Source organism: Vulpes vulpes, chromosome 12, assembly GCF_048418805.1.
Source record: "Vulpes vulpes isolate BD-2025 chromosome 12, VulVul3, whole genome shotgun sequence".
Lineage (NCBI taxonomy): Eukaryota > Metazoa > Chordata > Mammalia > Carnivora > Canidae > Vulpes > Vulpes vulpes.
Window position 1 is genome coordinate 37,822,142 of NC_132791.1, and position 16,509 is coordinate 37,838,650.

General features: G+C 38.9%; 1 protein-coding gene across 12 annotated transcripts in view; it reads left to right on the forward strand.

The window, feature by feature from the left end:
* The window catches only part of BNC2 (basonuclin zinc finger protein 2), a 433,488-nt gene that overhangs the window by 170,744 nt on the left and 246,235 nt on the right, over positions 1 to 16,509 (forward strand). For 8 of the 12 annotated variants that reach the window (XM_072728223.1, XM_072728211.1, XM_072728224.1 and 5 more), the window contains one exon: positions 13,925 to 14,008. The exons of the other annotated variants lie outside the window; for them this stretch is intronic. In XM_072728223.1, coding sequence (XP_072584324.1) covers positions 13,925 to 14,008 — 84 coding nt within the window. The remainder of the gene's footprint in view (positions 1 to 13,924; positions 14,009 to 16,509) is intronic. 12 annotated transcript variants of the gene reach the window in all.

Sequence of the window (16,509 nt, forward strand, 5' to 3'; positions counted from 1 at the left end):
CCAGGCATCCCTGTGCAGAATTTTAAAAGAGAATATATCAAAAAGAAAAATAGTGTAGGTTAAATGCCAATGTAAAAAAATTAGTAATGTCAATGTACAGCTTTTCAAATATTAATTTTCAGGGCACAGATTTTGTTTAATCCATAGTAGTGAAATAATTTTACTGTGGAAAAAGTCTTTATATAATGATATAGCATATCTGCAAAAATATGTACAATCATATGTGTGTAAATGTAAAAATGGAGAATATGGATACATTTAACTCTGAGAAAATAATGTAGAAAACACTATTTAAAATAATTTACTGGTAAAGAAATTAATTGACATGGTCATTTTCTAGTATCTTTATAAACCAGAATCTTCAAGTTTTCTAGCTTGTTAAATTTATATGTAGTACTTAATTAGAAATGTAATTTCTATTTCATTAGCTGGCATGGTGGGAAGAGTCCTGACTTTGGAGTCAGATGTATCTGCTTTTCAATTTCTTTCTTCTTTCTGTGACTTTGGGAAAGTTCTCTAAACTTTCTGAACCTCCTTTACTTCACTTAGTAATCATGCCTGGGAATTCTGGTACAGAGAGGGTGAGCTGTGTTGGTTGTTATTAGCAATTTCACCTTCTGTTGTTCTTGTGGTTAGTTTTCAAGTCTTATGCAGTGTTGACTTAGTGTCTCTTTATCAGCAGTTCTACTTGGGTCTTAATATTTGTATCATGTATACAGTTGGGCTTTTGCATTACCAGTTTAAAAAACAGATGTGCCAATCTTTTTTTCTTTTTCTTTTTAAGATTTTATTTGACAGAGAGATGAGCAGGGAGAGCGGCAGGCAGAGGGAGAGGGAAAAGCAGGCCCCCACTGGAGCAGGGAAGCCCAATAGGGGACTGGATCTCAGGACCCTGGGATCATGATCTGAGCCAAAGGCAGAAGCTTAACCCACTGAGCCACCCAGGCGCCCCTACATATGCAAATCTTGCAGAAGCTTACTTTTATTGAGGAAAATGGAGATGGAGAAAAATCTTTCCCTTCTTACTCTTCACTGAGAATCAGTCACTGAGCAGCATAATTCTAAAATCTTATGTGGCTTTTGGGTACTTTATGAACCTTTTTATGGTAACCCTGAAGCAAGACACTGATTGAATTAATACATTTCCATTCAGGGGACTATTCTGTTAACCTCTCTTCCTCTTCCTAACCCACACACACTTTTGTAGGGGACTTTTGCCATATATAGTGGGAATGCTAAGGCCTAGGTTGCTGGTTAATAGTAGGCTTAAGAGCCTTTTTACCGGGACGCCTGGGTGGCTGAGTGGTTTGGCGCCTGCCTTCGGCCCAGGGTGTGATCCTGGAGACCTGGGATCGAGTCCCACGTCGGGCTCCCTACATGGAGCCTGCTTCTCCCTCTGCCTGTGTCTCTGCCTCTCTTTCTGTGTGTGTCTCTCATGAATAAATAAATAAAATCTTTTAAAAAAAGAGCCTTTTTACCTTTAAAACAAAGAAAAAGGAAAAATTTAAACAGCAACAACAAAACCAGAAGCCTGCCCAAACAAACAAAAACAAAAAATATCCTTTGTTTTCTGAAAAATTTAGTGCTTTATAAAATGCAGAATGTAAACTTTGTACCTTCATTTTAAGTTTTAATGCTTTAAACTATTTTTTTTACATCTTTTGTGTAAAGGATACATATCCATTTGTATAGATCTGATTAAGCAAACTACAGAGAGTAAAAACTGTATGAAAAGCTGCCACTAAGGAAACATTTCATTAACATCTTTTAAGTCATTTTTTTCATTTGGTTGTACATGCAAATGTAGGGATGGGAATTAGTTGCATAAAATGATTATAGATACATGACTTGCTTTTTAAATTTCACTAAACTGTCTTATAGATACTTTTTATGTCTGTAAATCTAGATATCCATCATAATTTTTAATGGATTCCTAGTAAATCATTGTACCATAATTTATGTAATAGGTTCTTGGTTTGTGGATGTTGAGGTTGTCGCCAGTTCTTTTAAGAGGAGTGTAGCTTCAACATGAACACTCTAGTTTGCACTATATTCTTATTTCTGAAGATTCTTGAAAGAGATGTTGCTGGGGAGAGAGATAAAATTTTGCACACTTTTTTTTTAATATTTTATTTATTCATGAGAATACGCACACAGACACACACACACACAGAGAACGAGAGAGAGAGAGAGAGAGAGAGAGAGAGAGAGAGAGAGAGAGAGAGGCAGAGACACAGGCAGAGGGAGAAGCAGGCTCCAGGCAGGGGCCTGACGTAGGACTCAATCCTGGGACTCCAGGATCATGCCCTGGGCTGAAGGCGGCGCTAAACCGCTGAGCCACCTAGGCTGCCTTTTTGCACACTTTAAAACAGGGGTTGGTAAACCTTTTTTATAAAGGTCTTGATAGTAAATATTTTAGGCAGCCATGTGGTGGTTTTTTTTTTTTTTTGCCATGTGGTTTTTATAGCAACTATTTAACTCTGTCTCTGTAGCCACAATCATAGATGATATAAAAAAATAGCATAGCTATGTTTCAATTAAAATTTATTTACAAAAGTAGATCGCAGGGTAGCAGTTGGCCCATAGGCTGTAGTTGCCTATTTCTGGCTTGAAATAAAGGAGATACTGATTGGGGATGGAAATTTATTTTCAGTTGTCTGTAAGCCACTTTTATAGTGTCTTGGAAATGTGTTCCTATGTCAGGGCAGTGTAATGGGCCGATTACTTTCTTTCCAGGTACGTGTCAATCAATACATGTTTTAAAGAGCTTATAACAGGAGCTTTTCATACTTGCTTCTACTTCAAAGTCTAGTAAATTTTAAATTAAGAGGCTAAGTATGCCAGTATTTATTTTCTCGTTCTGTATTTCAGATTTCAGCATATGTTGACAACTTGTGAGGCAGAGAGAAATCTTGTACACCTCTATTGTAGAGAAAGTGTTGCACGTTTTCTCATCTCTGGAAGATTGCTTTGATGGTGTCAGGTTTTAGAGGTATCCTGAAGTAAGCTGGAAGGAAAGTCCAGCAAGAGAAGTATCATTTCCATAGAAACACACCACAAACCAACAAGGTGATGTTGAAGGAGTTACTGAACCTTTACAGGTTAAATTATACTCAGAAGAATGTTCTGTGCATAAATAGTAACCTCCATGCATCTTGAATTTCTATAAAATAGAAATTATTGGCCCTTACCTGCCTTAAGGGTGTTTGTTGAGGATCTGATGGAATAAAGGCACAGTTAAAATCACTATATTTGTAGCATTGGCTTACTGGTGCCACTATGAATTTTAAGAGATTTATTTATTATTTATTTTGCATGTATTTGTTGGCTATCTGCTGTGTGTGTAAAGCAGTGTAGTAGGGATTACGGGGGAATACAAAGAGACATAAGCTCCTTAAGGAAAGAAAAACATGTATTTACAGCCTAAAGTTGTATAGTGGGGAGATCCCTAAGGATGGTAGAACACTGGGGAGGAGACCTCTGCTGCCTCGGGGTATCAGAAAACTTTGTAGAAGTGACATTGGGAAAAACAAAGATTTTCAAAAGTATAATGCAGGAGAAGGTATTCTAGAAAGAGCAGCATGTAAACTGTGTCAAATTAGGAAAGTCCAAATCAGTATGCAAGAGACATCCAATAGTCTAATGAGACTGTCTTGTATTTGTCATGAAGAAGGAGGAAAAAATAAAGCTGGAAAGGCAAGGTAGAGAACTAGGGTCTGGAAGGAACTTTTAATTGGTAATTTGTGGGGAGCTCTAAACATCATCTAGGAGAATGTTTGACAATTGGAGTGGTGATATATGGCACTGGTTGGTGAGTATGAAATGATAAAGGTGGCATTATCACTTAAGGGTTATGGCAAAGGTCTGAGCATGTACTTCTTAGATATGATCTGGAAGGAGGGAAATCTGTGTGTGTGAGGAGGCAGTTGAAGAACTTGGAAGGGAAGAATGGATAGGCTTTCAGTAAACCCATTTATTGGGTTTGGGAAATAAGGAGAAGGCTTTTAATCATGATCTGTGGTTCTGAGTCTTTGTTAATGGGATTAAGGTGGTAACATTGCAAAAGATAGCAAAGTCCGGGGAGAGCTGTAGTAAAGGTAAGATTTCAGTGAACCTGTTTGCTTTGCTTTTTTGCTCTAGTGGGAACTCGAAAGTACCGTACTAAAATTCACAGGAGAGGTAAGGAATAGGTAGGGATTTGGGAGCACTGTTTTCATATGGGTGGCCTGTGAAATTTGGGAAGAGCTTCACATCACCAGAAGAAAAGCCTATAGAGAGCAAATGATGTTTTACAGCATTGCTTACCATTAGGTAAGTTGATGACATATGTAGCTCTATCTTCAGGTAAGGCTACTAATGCCAAAAACAAACCAAAAGAAAATCATGTGTTTTATCATTTATAAAGCATTATTTTGTCTACTGAGCTGCATTCTTTAGCCTCTAAAGCCACTAGAATTTAGGAGTGAAATATGCTTGAAAAAATACTTTGTAAAATTTCCCAAGGAAAATTTAAGAAACTCTCTTTTACTTTCTCTTCTCATCACTTACTGAGACCCACAGTAACAAAGAGATGCTGCTGGTAGGAGGCATTTATATTTACTTTTCATCTCTCTGGTACAGAATACTGCAGCATTTCATTTTCCCTAGACCTCCTCCAGTTAGGATTAGTGTCCTTGGGATGGAATAGGGGCTGTGGTTAGCGAGAGGGTGGACAGTCTGTAGAAATCAACTTTGTATGTTGTACATTCTTTTTGCCTGGGATCCTTAACAGATTTGGAGAGGTATTGTACAATACACAGTATGACTTATGTTTGAATTGGGAAAGTTTTTACCGTATGGAACAGCAAGCCTCAATCTGCCTTCCCATTTCCTTTCTTATCATTACCTGTGTTCAAACTTTGCATGCAAAGAAAACCACGTTGATTCATTGATCTTCAGCATGCTACATTATGGACTTTGGCAGCATGGTAAAGGCTCCCCTGGCTCTCCTGTTTACAGCAGTCGGAATTCCTCTGGTCTGTTGGTACAATTTGTGGCCTCCTTTAGCCTTACTCTTCATAGTGAGTTTAAGTCCTGTCAATTGGGGCAAAGGGCTAGTCCAGAGGAATCTCTATCTCTAGACAACCACTGTGCATTAAATCCAGCTTAAGTGTTCTTTGTATTTTGTCTCTTGGTTTTATGTATGGCTACTAAAACTTTTTTCTAACCATAATTGGTTTAAGGTAGGGCCAAAGACTTAATCCTGCTCAAGACTGTTAACATCTGTGTCATTCACATGCTTCCATTCCCTTTCCTTGATAGGGATGGAAACCAATACATTTGCTCATCGATGCAAGGTACCTGAGGCCATATTAATCTTTTCCAGCAGAGATATTACTTCTGGCATAGTCACTGCAATCAGGGCAACTCTTTGTTTGACTTTATTATTTCCCAGGATCAGGCATTTTTGTAAGGGCCAGAACTGGGTAACTTGAGACATTGAGTTTCTTGGGAGTAATATTTGTTTTCTTGCTCTCTGGCACATAACACATTCTTCTATCTTATGTCATCCCTCAGATTCCCTTTTCCACTTTCTCACATACATTTTTGTCTTTTGGTATTGTTAAATTTGGGAAGAAAAGAAACCCTTTTGGTGTGTCCCATTTTGTGCCTCTGATGAAGTAAGATCGAGTAAAATGCACCCATTTTCTCAAAAGTGAACTCCTTTCTTAAAAAAATGCCACCTCCTCAAAAAGAAAAAAAAAAAGAAAGAAAATTCAGTGGCTTGGTGATCATTACTTGAAATAGACTCTTTCCCCTCATTAGAGATAGTTACATTTATCCTCACTCTTGATCGCTGTGGAAAGGCAGGCTGAATGGAACAAACCCAGTGGCTGAGTTCGAGGTTACCAGGATCATTTTAAAGTACTTTTAGTTTAAATGCTGAAATTAATGTCTATCCTCAAATCATTTTCTTCTGATGTTTGCAGCATCTGTGGCGTTGGACAGACCACTGCTCAAGTGGCTTGCTTATTTTGGCTTTCCCTCTTAAGAGACTCCTTCTCTGGCATTCCATCTCTTCTTCAGAGTAAGATTTTGGGACATCTTGCAATTTATGCCCTGGTGTGTGCTGCTTTTTTTCCTTTACCATTGCCCACCCACCCTCTTTGGTAAGAGGCCTATATTTTCTAAAGCTAAGATACCATCTAGAGAGCTTTTGCCTTCCCAGTTCTTTTTTGATTTTCTCATTTATTTATGCTAGTGATTCTCAAACCTTAATGCTGTTCAGCATTACCTGACAGGCTTGCATAAACAAATGGATGAGCTCCACCCCTAGGTTTTGTCACATTGGGTCTCAGGTCTTTAGTGCCAAGCGCACTTCAGATGAGTTCCTAGGTAATGTTAATAATGTGCCTTGGCTGAGGAGTACACTTTGAACCACTGACCTAGAATGTTGGTTTTGTCTATCAGTTTGCTGTTTAACATGTTCAGCTTTTTGGGGGTTTTTTGTTTTTGTTTTTTAGTCCCCAAAGGGTAGAGATTCTTCACCTTTTATTGACCTATCTTCCTTGGAAGCTCCTTATTTTTTTAAAAGATTTTTATTTATTCATTCATGAGAGAGAGAGAGAGAGGCAGAGACATAGGCAGAAGAAGAAGCAGGTTCTCTGTGGGGAGCCTGATGCGGAATTTGATCCCAGGACCCCAGGATCATGCCCTAAGGCGAAGGCAGATGATGCTCAAGCACTGAACCACCCAGGTGCCCAAAGCTTCTTATTTTTAATTCATAGGTCAAACCACTAGCATGAAAGAAAACTCGAAAAATTACCTATGTTTTAATTGTGAAGGGCTTGGTTGGGGCAGGAATAGCAGTGTGAAATGTGCCACCTCATTCCTTCCACCAGTGAAGACTATAATGATCAGTCTCTCAGAGCTTAGACAAAGACTTTATGGTCTTTTTTAATTAACACAGCTTTCTAGGAAGTCTTTTGAAAGTTGATGACCTGGCCCCTGATGGAGACTAATTGAATAGATATTATTTTCTAGTTTCCCTAATTGCTTGTATTATTATTCCTATGTTACTAATGTTCACCAACTCCCCCAAAACCCCTTCCTTCTTTGTCTCAAACTTCTAGTTCTCATGGGAGTGTGCTGAGAGGGGTGTGGGGTGATATCTGGGGAAGTATCTTTTACGTATACTGTGTCCCTGCTGTATGCTTAGTTAAGTGCTTTATCTGTGTCATCTCCTTCAGCCTAACTAACCTTACACAGTAAAAATATAATTATTCCCATTTTATGGATACAGGAAACAAGGCTCTGAATTGGTACTTTACTGATAAGCTTTATAAGGTACTGCCTCTGGGGTTAAAATAGAGGTCTAACACCAAAGCCAGGGGAGTTTTTAATATTACCTGTCTTTAAAATAGTTAGAATTGAGCCTTGAGGGCAGAAAGAAACTTAACATGGGTATATAAGCATATATACTCGAAATTTAAGGGGCACCTGAGTGGCTCAGTTAGGCATCTGACTTTGGCTCAGGTTATGAACTCTGAGTCCTGGGATGGAGCCCTGTGTCAGGCTCCCTGCTCAGCAGGGAGTCTGCTTGTTCTTCTTTGTCTCCTCCCTAATCATGCTCACATGCTCTCTTCCTCTCCCTCTCTCAAATAAATAAATAAAATCTTTAAAAAAATATATATTTCACTTCATGTCACTTGTCAGGCTTGGCAATGTATATGCTTGTCAGCAATAGTCTGAGGTGTTCAATTTCTAGAATACTCAATTACAAGAATGATTGTAAACCAGTTGAAAATAATCAGATTTTGTACTTCTCTTTTTCAAGTATAAAGCTCATCCATGGCAAGTTACAAATAACTTCATTCACGTTTTCTTCAGTGCTAAAACCCATGTAAAACAAGAATTGGACAAATAAGCCAGTCTTCATGTGGTAAAAGGCTTTCTAGTAAAACTCTAGTGTGATAGTTGAAAGAACTTTGTCTTAATTTCAAGTCCGTTCAATTTATCAAATGTGGGGGAAGACTGTAGTGATGGACCTCAGTTTCCTTGTTTAAAAGGAGTATGATAGAAATTTTCTCCTTTCCTCCTACACATAAATACTATGTGTAAAGCCCTTTGAGGGCTCTAGAAGAAAGAGTCTATGTAATTTCAGTGTTATTCATGGTCCATCAGGCTCTGCAGGGTGTTACCAGGAAAGAGAGATTTTTTACTTCTATCCCACATTTCACAGTATAAAAATAAGGTATTGTTGTGTGTGGCTGTGAAAATCTCCTATAATTATACCTGCAGAGGTTGCTCCTGTCACAGAGCCGAGGGCCCTGGCTCACCCAAGAGGACCAGCTCCCGAGGCAGAAAGAGAGTGAACCCCAATTAAACAGTCCCTGGCTCTTGTGAGGTGGTGTGCCCACCCTGCACCCTGATGCAGTAATCATCTGTGTCTGTCAACCTGTTGAGTAGCAGAATCACTTCCTTGACCCTTCCCGCTCTTTCCTCTCTCACCTTGATCCTGTAGTTCCTTATTCTGGGATGACTCTAGAGAGGACTGTCCTGTGTCCTACACTGTTCCCGTATGATATATCTCTCATTATTGCCCTGTTCCTGTGGATACAACCATGCCTCATCTAAAGCCTCTATGAGAACAGGCATATTTCTGGCCATTCTGTATCGGGGAGACTGGATCAATAACATTCAGACTCACCAGTTCCTTTCTGATTGTTTAGCAGCGTTTTTATTCTTGAACTTTAGCTTCTGTATACTTGTCCCTTCTGAGGTTCAGTATGGGGTTCTGTGGCTGAAAAGGGTGAGGCCCAGGATTTTATCTTTAGTTAAATTGTAGCCTGAAAATTTAAGGTATATGTTATCTGCACATCCAGCAGCAGTTTATTTTCTTATGTTTTTTTTTTTTCAGTTTTTGTGTTCATTTACTTTGTAGCAATATTTAGTGTACATCTTCATCTTTATATGTTGGGTAATTAATTTCTTTTTTTCTCTGCTCTTTCTTACAAGAGCTCCTGACTAGCTTACTGCCAAATCTATTTCACTTTAATGGTCTTCCTGAATTCTTTGTGTTATCTGAGTAATTTTTCCTCTTGCTGCTTGGCATTGTCTAACAACTGAAATTAGGCTGAAGTTGTATCAGTACTTTTCTCCAGCTTGGAATGTGACAGATCTTATACCCAGCCATGTCCTCTGTCCTCTGAAGGAACTTTTTTTGGGTTCTCTCTCTCCCACTGTCTTTCTTAAAACAAATTTTGTCTTTTCACTCTTTTCCAAGTTTTTCATGGGTTCAGATAGTTCCCCACATCCCTGCACTGCTAGACTGCAGTCACCAAAACACATATACTTCAGAACTGATCCAGGCTTGTGGCCAGCCTAACTGAAGAGCCTTGAGCTGACATGGAAGTTAGTTTGTTTATTTAGGCTCTGACTTTATAGTGCCTATCAGGCAAATGGCTACCTGAATGTTTAATGTTTAAAAATAAAATAAAATTTCAAATGGGCCCTGACTCTGCAAGAAGCATCCCAGACTCTATAATCCTTTTCTTGGTAATGTGTCTCTATTCTGAAGTTATCATTCCTGTGCCTCTTTGTTTCTTCCTTTGGCCCTTTCCTTATAGACACCTCCTGCCTCATTCAGTTTCAGTTATTTTGAGTAGTAGCTCCCGTTGTGGGGCTTTTTCAATGTTCTTTTCAGAAGTCTGGCCCCTAACAGTTTTTATGTGTGATCTCAGTAAACAAAGACCTTGTGTGAGTGTGTGTGTGTGTGTGTGTGTGTGTGTGTGTGTGTAGGAAGCCTGCCATATTTCCTCCCTGCCCCACAGAAAATGTGTTTTCTGGAAGCCCTTTTGACACTGAAGTGAATGCCCACTGGCCCTCCCTTGCTGAATTCCCCTGAGAGAGGAGAAAGAGGGAAAGAGATGGAGGCTTTTATACTTGTTGTCATATCTTTTGTTTCTGCTGATTATACACAAAGTAAGTTGTAAATAGCTCTCTCACACACCATGATTCCTTTGAGGTATGTCCTGGAGAGTAGATATGCACTCAGCTTGGACTTGCCCTGGGGATTCTAGAGGGTCCCTTTCAAGGCCTCCTACTTCCTATTATAGCAATAGCAGAATGAATTTAGATGAGTACTAGACAATTATTATCCCATGATTAAACCCGTGGCATACTGTCCAGAAATATTAGCCAATCGGTTTAGTACTTTTTGTTATTTTTAACTTAAAAACTTTGAAAGCAAAATATACTAAGATGCAAAACAAATAAAAAATTAAAAAATCCCCTAGTCTTATTACTTTTCAGAGATAAATATCACTGTGAAATGTTTTGTGAAAATCAGTGTAGAGAACTTTGTTTTAAAGTATGGTGTCGGGGACTCCCGAGTGGCTCAGCGGTTGAGGCTCAGGGCATGGTCCTGGAGTCCCAGGATTGAGTCCCACATCAGGCTCCCTGAATGGAGCCTGCTTCTCCACCCTCTTTTTCTCTGCCTCTGTGTATTATGTGTGTGTCTCTTGTGAATAAATAAATAAAATCTTAAAAAAAATAAATATGGTGTTGGAAAAGGCACTAAACACTGAACATGAAGGAAAGCAGATAAAATTGGAGCTCTTCAAATCAATTTAAACTATGCATTCCAAAAAAAACGGTGGTGAGGTACACACCATATTTTATTATCTTAATTTAAACTGGAGTGATGATAAGGGGCTGGACAATTTATCTTTGCTATATCTGTCAGTCATGTTTTTGATCGCTTCTAGCTAGCTGTCTCACTATTGAGGCTTCTAAATCAAAAGTCCTAATTGTCTAGGTATGCAGAATTGTAACTAATTAGGTTATCAACTTATATATCATTTGTTTTTTCCCTGGTATATTTTGATGAATTAGGAAACAGATATATGTGGTTTCCCTTAATTTTTTTTCTTTATCCAGTATCGTCACGCAGTGTGGTAGGTGATGTGGGAGAGGATATCGTTAGTGAATCCAGTAGTACAACTGTGCAATTTTAAGCTTCAATTTCCTTTTTAAAACACAGGAGTCCAGGGATGCCTGGGTGACTCAGTGGTTGAGCATCTGCCTTTGCCTCAGGGCATGATCCCAGAGTCCAGGGATCAAGTCCTGCATCAGGCTCCCAGTAGGGAGTCTGCTTCTCCCTCTGCCTATGTCTCTGCCTCTCTCTGTGTATCTCTCATGAATAAATAAATAAATATATTTAAAAATAAAATACAGGATTTTATTTATATGGATCCTGATAGATGTTTTTTCCTTTTAGAAACCCTAGGATTCTAAGTTTGAGAGTGCTACCTCATGTCCCTAGTGCAGTTCTTTTCATGATTTGGATAGCTGAAACATTCTAGTAGCCTGGCACTGTTTCCTTCCAACTTATTCACAGACCTTTTTGTTTTCTTTCAGAAACTGTGCTTTCTAAGTGTCTGAGGTTATAATTGAGTGTAATTGCCATCTACTTTCTCCTTTCCTCTTGAGAGTGTTTATCAAATGCATTCTGGGGGATGGTATAAAAGAACTAGAAACTTAGTATTGGTGATACAGTCTAATAATATTAAGGTAAGTGGGAATTGTTTTGTGTACATAAAGTATTATTTACACTTGATTTGCAATATACATATTCTGGCTCATGAATGTGCTTTAATCAGTTAAGTAGTCTCGTTTATTGCAGTCTTTTGGAAGCTAGCAGGGATTGCTTTGATGTGGAATATTCCAAGAATATTTTTTTTCCTAGTTTTTCTGTTGCACTGTAGGGAGAATTACTATTTCAGATCTCATTAGTGCCCCTCCATATGTTAACTGAAGGGTGGCATCAGCACCAGTCTATGTGTGCCACGACACCAGTGCACAGTATCTCTTCTCTGTGCTCCATGTCTTTCTCCTTCCTCAAGGTAGAGGATAGGCTCACATTATGTTGTCTAAGACCACAGAGCAAGTAGTAAGTCTTGATAACATATTTTCTCCACTTCCTTTGTCTTTTTTGTAATTTCTTTCATATGAAACATCAACAAATGCATCTAGAGTGGAAACCACTAAATGCAACTATTGCATGTTTTTAATTAACTTCTTTGAAATATATTCTCCATCTTCTCATTTCTTAAGTTTGAGCATTGTAACTTTCTCGTATGTTAATGTGAGCTCGTTACTTACCTACTTGAAGCCTTGGGTTTTTTTCATTTGTCAAATGGAAATGCTCATATCCCATAAGACTGATGAAAGGAAAAATCCACACTTAAGGTGCCCACATGGTGACTGGCACATTGCAGGTGCTCAGTAAATGTGACCTCTCTTACTTCCCCTCTTGGGCCCCACTGTGAAATTTGTAGGTGAAGAGTGGGTAAGTTCAAAGACAGATGATAATCTGTCCATGTCACTTTATGGACATAAGCTAGAAGAAAGAATGCAAAACTTAAAAAAATAGGAGCGGTGGTCCCAAAAATGTCTAAAGAGTTGACTGAGTGCTTTTTTTAAAAAAAATATTTTATTTATTTATTCATGAAAGACAGAGAAAGAGACATAGACAGAGGGAGAAGCAGGCTCCCTGCCAGATCCCCAACAGGGATCATGCCCTGAGCCAAAGGCAGACGCTCAACCGCTGAGCCACCCAGGGGTCTTGACTGAGTGCTTTTTAAAAAAATATTAGTAATGCTCTCTGGTAAACTTGCAAAATGGACTTTATTGAAAAATTTTTTAAATTTAGAGAAGTGAACTGATTCGTGGGTGGAAAGAAAGAGGAAAATATCTTCTAAGGCAGCACACACTTGGCTGAAAACTGATCTCAGCAAAGAAAATTGACTGGCACAGATGATCCTAAGTGGAGTTAAAGCACAGAACAGCAAAGGTGGGCTTTGATAGGGAAAGAAGACAGGTGGGTTGAAACTGATTGATGGATTATGATAAAGATAGTTGTATGATTAACAAAGATAGTATGTGTTTGGAAATAGTAATGATTCAAAGAATTTTTTTAAAACGGAAAGCAGGGATCCCTGGGTGGCGCAGCGGTTTAGCGCCTGCCTTTGGCCCAGGGCGCGATCCTGGAGACCCGGGATCGAATCCCACATCGGGCTCCCGGTGCATGGAGCCTGCTTCTCCCTCTGCCTGTGTCTCTGTCTCTCTCTCTCTCTCTCTTTCTCTGTGTGTGACTATCATAAATTTAAAAAAATAAATAAATAAAACGGAAAGCAGATTTAGATGGAATCTAAGTCCTTTAGTCTTTATTTAAAAAAAAAATCTAAAATGAAGTAAGCAGGTGACAGTAGAGGCAATAATTTGGGATGAGATCGACTAATTAAGATAATTTAATTTTGAAAGAGAATCTTAGTGGCTTTCAGTGTAGAATTTTAGATATAGGGAACATTCTAAAATATAGCTGTTTTGTTATCATTTTCATTACTGGAACAGACATAAAATAAGCCTATTAAAATTTAGAGATAGTAAGTAAATATTGATAAAGTCTGTGCTAACCTATATACATGAATAGGAAAAATAAATTTGAACAGATATTTTAACAGTGGAAAGGAACTGTAGGCATTAGAGAATACAATGTTTTTCATTCTCACATAAGAAAATTAAGAGGGGAAAAATGTCACCAATATCAAGCAGAGATTCTATGTTTATGTTTCTTTTTCTCCTGTACTTTACCTTCTCTCCTCCTCCCATCCAGACATATTCATTAAATGCCTACTTTGTGCTACATGCTGTGGATACAATGGGGAATAAAAGTTTTGTGGATCTTTTCTTTTTAGAATTTGCCTTCTGATAGTTAATAAAGTTGGTATATGATATAATATATTTGGCATACTGAGTGTCAAAACCCAATGAAGCCATGATGGCCTGTTTTTCATATCTGCTTCTGTCTGGATCAGATGTGTGTGTATGTAGTTCTTAGCAGCCTCCACACCCAGCATCTAACTTGGCCATATTCCCCTAGGTTCCAGTGGCATGTGCTGGCAGAGTGCTGGGTGCAGACTTTTGCCCAAACCTGGAGGAACCAGACCAGAGGCTGGAAGTCCAGGTTGGAGTCTTATTGCTTTATTAGTTGGGGGTGGTGTGACAGAAACAGTGATCCCTGAAGGCCATACAGATATATCAGTGCCATCAGGAGATGGACAACTGTTGAGACAGGTGTAAAAGAAGAATCAGGGTAACATGTATGCAATAAAAAGTCCTTTTCAGGATAAATTCTCTGTAACTGGAGATAATACATATATTCATTCAAGAAATGATATATATTGCAGTGGATAAGAACATGGTTTCTTGATAGCTGGCTGCCTAGGTTGACAAAAGTTATTATGAGACTTTTGGCAAAGTTACTCAACCAAACTGAGCTTTAGCTTTCCCGTCTATAAAATGGAGACTTACCACCCAAGGTGATTATGAAGAGTAAATGTTCTAACATATAAACTAGTGCTTAGCATAGGCCCTCAGTAAAGACTAGCTCTTATCTTTAAAAATCGTTATCATGTGCTTGGTACTGTGCTAGGCACTAGAGACACATGGTGAGCAAGTCATGTTTCCTGCATTATGGTTTAGCTCAGGAGAACAGAAGCCATTCAACTGGGCATTGTAATAGAAAAGTATGATTTAATAAGTATCTTCCCTTTTCATGTCTGAGGAGATACGTCCTGTGACGTATCTAATACTAAGTTTATTAGCAAAGTGAAAGTATTTACTTGGAATTCAGTTCATGTTATGTGGTCTTGGGACATTAGAAGTAGTTTAGTGTATCACAGATAAAAAATAAAAATGTGACATCTTGTTTAAAGATATATCTCTACTTAATATGCCTTTTAATATTTAAGGAATGTGTGCGATACTAATGCAAAAATACTAGCTGAAGTTGTAATGTGAATGGTATCCCACAGATGAGTAAACACATATTATTTTTTAGGACATGCATTTGGCATCATTTTCTAAATTTTCAGACTTACGGGATGAGCATGGTGAGCTTAGTTTTTTTTTTTTAAAGATTGTATTTATTTATTCATGAGAGAGACTTAGGCAGAGAGAAAGCAGGCTCCATGAAGGGAGCCCAACATGGGACTTGATCCCGGGACTCTAGGATCACGCCCTGCTCCGAAGGCAGGTGCCAAACCGCTGAGCCATGAGCTTAGTTTTAAAGCATTTTTACTGACTTAGATACCCTATGTGAGAGGAGAATAGTTATAAGAATTGACTTCACAGGGGATCCCTGGGTGGCGCAGAGGTTTGGCGCCTGCCTTTGGCTCAGGGTGCGATCCTGGAGACCCGGGATCGAATCCCACATCAGGCTCCCGGTGCATGGAGCCTGCTTCTCCCTCTGCCTGTGTCTCTGCCTCTCTCTCTCTCTCTCTCTCTGTGACTATCATAAATAAATAATAATAATAAAAAAATTTAAAACATATGTTTAAAAAAAAAAAAAAAAGAATTGACTTCACAGTTGCAGTGAAGGTGGAAGTGATGGTAGGAAGAGGTTTCAGTTTTTATGGTACTGGAGGGTCTACCATCTCCTGCACACCTGCTCTTGGCCTAGGGAAGACCACCTGAGTTCTGCTGTGCTGCAAGCTGGTACTGTCTGGGTGGTGTATGGCTACAGTATAACAGAAAAGCAGGTGTGACACATATGAGACATGGTCATGTATTTCCCAGTTTTAGAATCTTGTATGTGACACATAAATGCAGAGTGATGGAAGACTTTTCATGGAGAGTGGTCTGATCCTTGACCTCTTTGGGTAGGACAAGCTATGTTCTTCAAACACATCACCTGGAATGGTTTGTCATGGGTGGTTGTTGGATAATCTGTTTGTGAACCTTGAGTTATGAAGCAAAGAGTGATGTGTTTTGCAGATGTAACTGTGTGAAATAAAACTGAAAGAGACCAACAGAGCATATTATTATAACATAGCAAGAAAGAAGATGTATATTTACTAGTTTAAGTGAAACCCCGGTTGTAGGTAGTTAAACATTTGTACATGGGATCCCTGGGTGGCGCAGCGGTTTGGCGCCTGCCTTTGGCCCAGGGCGCGATCCTGGAGACCCAGGATCGAATCCCACGTCGGGCTCCTGGTGCATGGAGCCTGCTTCTCCCTCTGCCTGTGTCTCTGCCTCTCTCTCTCTCTCTCTCTCTCTCTGTGACTATCATAAATAAATAAAATAAAAAAAAAAATTTAAACATTTGTACAGTTGACAATTCAGCACAGTCCTTTGCAAAGAAGACCAAGCCCCTGGGCAGAGAAATGAGTCTCATTTTATTGGACTCCTCCTCTTGCAACACCATTTTGGCAGACCCAGTGGAAAGGTTGAATCTGTTCAAAAAGTCAAATGTGGCGAATTGGTACATTAACTGGGACCCATTTGAACATTTCCTTCTCGTTTTCCTCTTCCTTTCTAAATATGACTTCCATACGTTTTAATGATACCTGGTACATATCCACATTATGTCATTCATAAAAAAAAACCTGACAATATGTTCTTCACCAGCTAACAATTTCAGGAATAGTTTTTAGCTTAGAGTCCTTTCATTCTTGCCATGGCATG